We start from the raw sequence: 6,582 nt of genomic DNA, 5'->3' as shown, positions 1-6,582 counted from the left end.
ATACAAATATTTATTTATATATGTGGACAACAAGTGGCATCCACATGTGAATGCCAATAACATGAAATGAATCGGTTATAATAGACAGTGTTAACATTAGCTGAGACAAAACTTAAAAATACATCGCTGAACCACATATTATCTGTATTTATGTTCTCGGGTTTTTTTTACGCTAACGTTAACCTGTGCACGATTAAACATTAAGGGACTCAAAAATTCCTAACATGTCGATATAGGTCTAAGGAAACATTTTAGACGTCTCGAAGTTCGCCTCGACAATCTGTGACATTCCGCCACCTTTCCAACTGATGCCGTGCGTTCACTGCAAGTGTTTACGAGCTTACGTGAAGCTCCTCCTTGCTGGACGTCTAGCGAATGGCAGAGCCATATAGAGTCTCTCTATATAGAGTCTCTCTATGGCTCTGGCGAATGGGAGCTGCTAAACGTAAGCTCCACCCATTTGCTCTGCAGTTAGTAGCAACACGCATTTTCATTGGTCCAAATAAGGACACCGTTACAGAGGTGCTGGAAACTTTTCCAGATTTGTCAGATCTCCGATAAGTTGTGTTGCCGAAAAAAAGCATGGCTTTTTACGAGGTCTTTGAGAAATTAAATGATCAGAATAGGAAAATCGCATTTTACGCTGCTGGTACAGCAGTTGCACTGCTTGGACTCGGCCTTGGGTATAAATATATGTGTAAAGAGAAGAAGTTAACTCAGGTTGGAGTTGTTTCTCAGCTGTTGGTTCATCCGATGAAGTCTGGGAAAGCTGTGTCGGTGGATACTGCAGAATGCCTGCGAATGGGACTGAAATACGGCGAAATGCAGGATCGGTGAGCTTATGTAACAATGTTGCAATGATCTGGTTTGTAGTTGATGCATTGCTATTTTGAGGTTATTCTGTTTCAATATGCTCGACTGTCTTTCATTGGCATATGATGTCTATACAGAACGACATAAGGATATCCAGTTAGCTCTGGGTGTTAATTGAACAAAGACTGTGTTTTGTTTTAGCCACTGGCTTGTCATCACTGAAGATGGACATATGGTGTCAGGCCGACAGCAGCCTCGTCTGGTGTTGGTTTCGCTGACTTGTGAGGATGGGCAGCTCTGTCTCAATGGACCCCAGATGGAGGGGTTGAGGGTTCCTCTTCAGCAGCCCAATAATGCAGTTGTGGACTGCAGGTACTTTAGTGGGACATATAGTGGCCCCTGTAAATATTTGCACACTCAGAATAATAGTTAACCCAAAATGAAAGTTCTGTTATCTTTTACTCACTAGAATCCTTCCAAATCCGTATAACTTTCTTAATTCTGTTGGGGAAAAAAAAGAGATATTTTGAAAAATGTCCTGGTCCCTCTTAAAGGAAAAGTTCACCCAAAAATGCAAATTCTCTCATCATTTACTCACCCTCGTGCCATCCCAGATGTGTATGACTTTCTTTCTTCTGCTGAACACAAATTAAGATTTCTAGAAGAATTGTTCAGCTCTGTAGGTCCATACAGTGCAAGTGAATGGTGACCAGAACTTTCAAGCAGAGGGGTTACCAGGATATCATGTTTGGGGGGGGGCATTTGGCTTGTTTGGGGGGGCAACATAAACAATTGAAAAAATCGGCACAAAATTAAGCTATACTACACACAATCTGTTTTAGTGCATATCTTTTTCTAACGGCCAATAGAAAAGCAATAGGCTACATTTTTTTTAATGAACGTTCTAGTTAGGACTGTTCGTTTTTTATTTAAGGGGCTACTGGAGGAGTTTTGAGATCTATAGTCAAAATAGACTTCGATAAATGTATTTAATTAAATACTACTATTTTTCACAGTCCCATTTTTACTTTAAGACCGGGGTAAAGCAAGGAAAACTAAAATTTACCTCAACAAGGCGGGATAATGAATGACTCTAGTCTCATTCGTGGAGGTGGAAAAACAAGTTCTTTGTGAAATGCAAGATTTATTGTATTAAAATTTAAATGCAAAAGAAAAGGTATGAGTCTGCTGTTTTTGTCAATTTTAAGTTTTAATTTAAAATGTTTGCGATTTTAATATAAATACATGGTTAAATATTTTTCCACTTAATTGCTCGAGCAAATTAATATATACATCTGTATAGAAGTAATGCATTGAATACGTTGATTAAATTGGGTTTTAACGTGAATATGTCTATTAAAGAGTGTATATGTGTACAAAGAGAATCGCAATGCTGACAAAACTTTTTTTTTTAAATAAAAGTTGCTGATAACTTCTGGATTTGAAATAAAAAAAAATAGTGAGTATGCCTATGTGTTTCTGGTACAGTACAGCCGCGGATCAGTTAGCCTACAAAGTAACGCAGCATATGTGAAAGCATCTCGCGCTGCTCGTGCACCGCATACAGTGCACTGCACACTGCTTTCTCATCCCCGCACATTCCATCAGCTGCAGTTCTGGCGCCTCGATCAGTCCCCGAAAACTCGACGTACATTCACATCATATGTTAATGCAGCGGTAGAGTTACACTCACAGGACACAGCACTTATTCGCAATCACAAAAGTTCATTGTTTGCTCGTGCTTTAAAGCTCTGCCAGGTAAACATTTCATTGGCGTTCTGTTCTGACATAATGCACTTTTTCTGAGCGCGTACACCGAGCTCGCGCGCACTGTGAAACAGCGCCAAAACTGGATTTTTGTTGTGTCAGACCTCACTCATCTGCTAGCGATGGAAAAATATGCACAAAACAATCCACTTTTAAATTGTAATTTATCATCAGATGGACAGATTATTTCTCAAATTCTCAGGGGAGGCAGAGCTTATCCTAGGGGAGGCACTGCCTCCCCCAGCCTCCCCCTAGACACGCCCCTGCTTTTCAAGGTCCAAAAAGCATATAGAAGCAGCTTAAAAGTAATACAGTGGTTGAATCATATCTCCAGAAGTAATATGATAGGTGTGGTTGAGAAACAGATCAATATTTAAGCCTTTTTTTTTCCCCTCCTTGACCTGTTGGTGGTGAAATGCACAAATTGCTGAGGAAGAATGTGAAAGTGAAACTGGAGATTTACACAAAAAAAAAAAAGGACTTCTGTTTCTCACCCCACACCTATCATATCGCTTCTAAAGATGGATTTGCTTAAAAAGTGTGCTTGTGCTGACCTTAAAATATTGTTAACTCATGCAATGACATTAATACTTTACATTAAGTTTGGCTTACCTGACCAAAAACAACTGGGTCAATTATTTTTCTTTTCATATTATGGTACACCTTAAAAAGAAAATGGGATTGTGCTGACAAAGGTGTGATTAAATTAAAACTGGCACAAATGATTTTGCTTGTGTCTGTTAGAGTGTTTAGTGTAGACGTCCAGGGCAGAGACTGTGGGGACGAAGTGTCTGACTGGCTTACTCGATACCTGGAATCAGACAAGATTGTTCGTCTGGTCCATTTTGAACCGCATCTAAAGGCCCAGAGGCCTTCAGAGAAAGAGCCCCTGTTTCCTAAGGATGAGAAGGTTTGATGTTAGACAGACACTGTGACAATGTACACTTTTCGGAGACGGTGATGATGTGTTTTCATCTTATTTAGCAGCGTAAACCTGGCATACTATTTTATATTTTCAGTGTATTAATTGTTTAGTTTAAATTCAGAACATTGGGTTGTTTCTTATCAGTCACCGGCATTATTTGGTGTTTCACATTTTCTCAGGTGGCCTATCCTGATGCAGCGCCCATCATGCTGATGACTGAGGCCTCTGTTAGGGATCTGAATACCAGATTGGACCAGGAGGTCACTATCTCTCAATTCCGTCCCAGCATTGTGGTCAGTGACTGTGAAGCCTTCACAGAGGTATAGCTCAATATAATGCTTCAAATATGTAAGTCATATAAAATGAACCAAAATAGTCATCATTGAAACCATATTTACACCTGGTATTAACATCTGTCTGGGGTGATCTGAGTAGTCGGTGCTAAATATTGGTGTAAACTGTGTATGTTCACATTAGATAAGCAAAATTGTATCATTTATACAATAGGACACTTGGGATCATATTCAGATTGGCAAAGTGGAGATGAAGAGAGTCATTGGCTGTGGAAGGTATGCTAACTTGATATTTGCAGTGTTCTACAGTCTCAGAACTAATGCAGAATACTCTAGTAACATCAGTGCTGTCGGCCTCTTTAATGTACAGATGCATTTTAACTACCGTTAACGCGGAGACCGGAGTTATTACTCGGAAAGAGCCGCTGACCACACTCAAAACGTAAGTGTACACCGACAGAAACTTGCCGTTTTATTTGATAATGATGATTAAGGATTGCATAGATCATACACATACTCGGGTCTTAAAGGAATATTCCGGGTTCAGTACAAGTTAAGCTCAATTGACATCATTTGTGGCATATCAACACAAATTAATTTAAACTTGTCTCTCATTTTCTTGAAAAAAAAAGAAAAAAAAATCTAGGTTACAGTTAAGCACTTACAATGGAAGTGAATGGGGCCAATTTGTAAAGGGGTTAAAGGCAGAAATGTGAAGCTTATAATTTTATAAAACCACTTATATTAATTCTTCTGTTTAAACTTGTGTATTATATGAGCTGTAATGTTGTTTAAATCAGTTTTTGCTGTCGTTTTAGGATTTACGGTGAAACGTTGGCATGATAACAAAGATGTAAAATTGGCTATAACTTTACTCAGAAAATGTTAATAAGCGATTAATCACTCTTTAATCATGTTAACATGCATATTGCTAAGTTTTGTGGCCATACTTTTGAAACAGTGAGTATTACAACATTTACTGATGGGCCCTATTCACTTCCACTGTAAGTACCTCACTTTAACCCAGATTTTTTCTTTTGTTTTTTATGAAAAGGAGGGATGAGTCCAAATAATATTTTTTGGTAATCAAAATTGTGCCACAAATGCTTTTAATTGAGCTCAACTTGTATTGATCCTGGAATATTCCTTCAATAACTACGATTTGTGACAGAGAACCTAGTTTTCAACTAAAAAGATAAGTTGTTGTTTTAGGTTTATGGCTTAGTCAATCATTTTCTTGTGCCTATTGCCAACATTATTTTCTTGTTTCTTCTTTGTTAATCAGTTACATGTTGTCTGGCACACTAGACTCAAAGTCAACACGAAAATCTGTTTGCAGCCCATTTTACATTTAGATAAACAGGATACTGTATTCAAAGGGTGGAAATGCAGTGCAGGACATTATTTTATGCACTGGGAATTGATTTGATTGTGAAAAGTAAAAAGTTGTTTCAGAGCTAGATAAAGTTATTACTGTTTAAACTTGCACCAATTAATTTTGAACGGTATGAACAGAAATGTGCAAATTGGATACATTTAGAGTCATTGTTGGCTTGAATGTAAAGCTATGTGTTTTGACTGAATCTGGGAAAAAAAAAAATACATTACACCACACAGAACTTTTCGGAAGCTTTTTATACACATCTTCCTAAACTGTACTGCATATTTTCATTCTATATATGTCACTACAGGGTAATATAATGGCTCTATGTATAGTTTACATTGTTTACATCTCTTAAAGGAATAATTCACCAAAAATGTTTTATAATTCTCTCATGATTGACTCACTTTTAAGCCATCCCAGATGTGTATGTCTTTCCTTCTTCAGCAGAACTGAAATGAAGATTTATATAAGTACATTTCAGCTCTGTATATCCATACAATGCAAGTGAATGGGTGCCATCAGCCTGCTGGCTGCTTGACGGTCCAAAAGGCATATTTAGGCAGCATAACAGTAATCCACACAAATCCAGTCGATCAATGAATGTCTTCTGAAGCATAAAATATATCGATAAATTGAACTTGATTAACTTTAAAAATAAAAAGGCTTCCTGCTAGCAGTTGTTGCATCGTGTAGATTTTTGGGTGAACTACTTCTTTAAAATGTATCCACAGTTCACTCTTCATAACTTGCAATGTTTTTGCTTCATAGTTATCGACTGACTGACCCCAAGCAGAAAACCTCACCAATATTGGGACAGTACTACACCGTCAAGAAAGCCGGTGACCTTCGTGTTGGTGAACCTGTTTATAAGGTCACCTATTGAAACGGGCCTGACGGGATTGAATGCAGAACCACAATCTAGTGCGGACACAACAGAAAATTGAATTTTAATAAATATTCTTTTCATCATTGAATAAGAAACAATAAAGCATATATATTCAAGATAGTTTTGTAAAATGTGCTATTAGCTGTAGATTATTGTGTTTAGAAGATGTTAATTCCCACAGTACTGTGATTGTAAAGTGAATAGCATAGATTTATGTATTCAGTATTTTGGGAACCCCAAAAATACCAGTGTACGGTAAAGCTAATGCTGCTAGTGTATTGTTACGATCAGGGGTGGAAAGAGTACTGAAAAATGATACTCAAGTAGAAGTACTGTTACTTCCCAAAAAATGTAGTGTGAGTAGAGTAAAAGTAGCTGTCCTAAAAACTACTCGAGTAAGAGTAAAAGAATAGCTCATTTAAAAGTACTCATGATTAGTGAGTATTGAGTACTGAGTTGCAAAACCCATGCCCCATTATAATGAACACTGTATGCCAACTTTTAAAATACATCA

General features: G+C 37.6%; 1 protein-coding gene across 1 annotated transcript; it reads left to right on the top strand.

The window, feature by feature from the left end:
- Positions 1–509: 509 nt before the first annotated feature.
- On the top strand, positions 510–6,098 carry LOC127657267 (mitochondrial amidoxime-reducing component 1-like). The gene is made up of 7 exons (XM_052145986.1): positions 510–833; positions 1,015–1,185; positions 3,325–3,490; positions 3,685–3,825; positions 4,013–4,074; positions 4,169–4,240; positions 5,951–6,098. The coding sequence occupies exons 1-7, from the start codon at positions 583–585 to the stop codon at positions 6,063–6,065; spliced, it is 978 nt and encodes a 325-aa protein (XP_052001946.1). The 5' UTR covers positions 510–582; the 3' UTR covers positions 6,066–6,098.
- The last annotated feature ends 484 nt before the right edge of the window (positions 6,099–6,582 follow it).

The sequence above is a fragment of the Xyrauchen texanus genome, chromosome 16, assembly GCF_025860055.1.
Source record: "Xyrauchen texanus isolate HMW12.3.18 chromosome 16, RBS_HiC_50CHRs, whole genome shotgun sequence".
NCBI classification, from domain to species: Eukaryota; Metazoa; Chordata; class Actinopteri; order Cypriniformes; family Catostomidae; genus Xyrauchen; species Xyrauchen texanus.
Note: the sequence above shows the minus strand (reverse complement) of the source record. Positions and strands in the feature narration are given on the sequence as shown.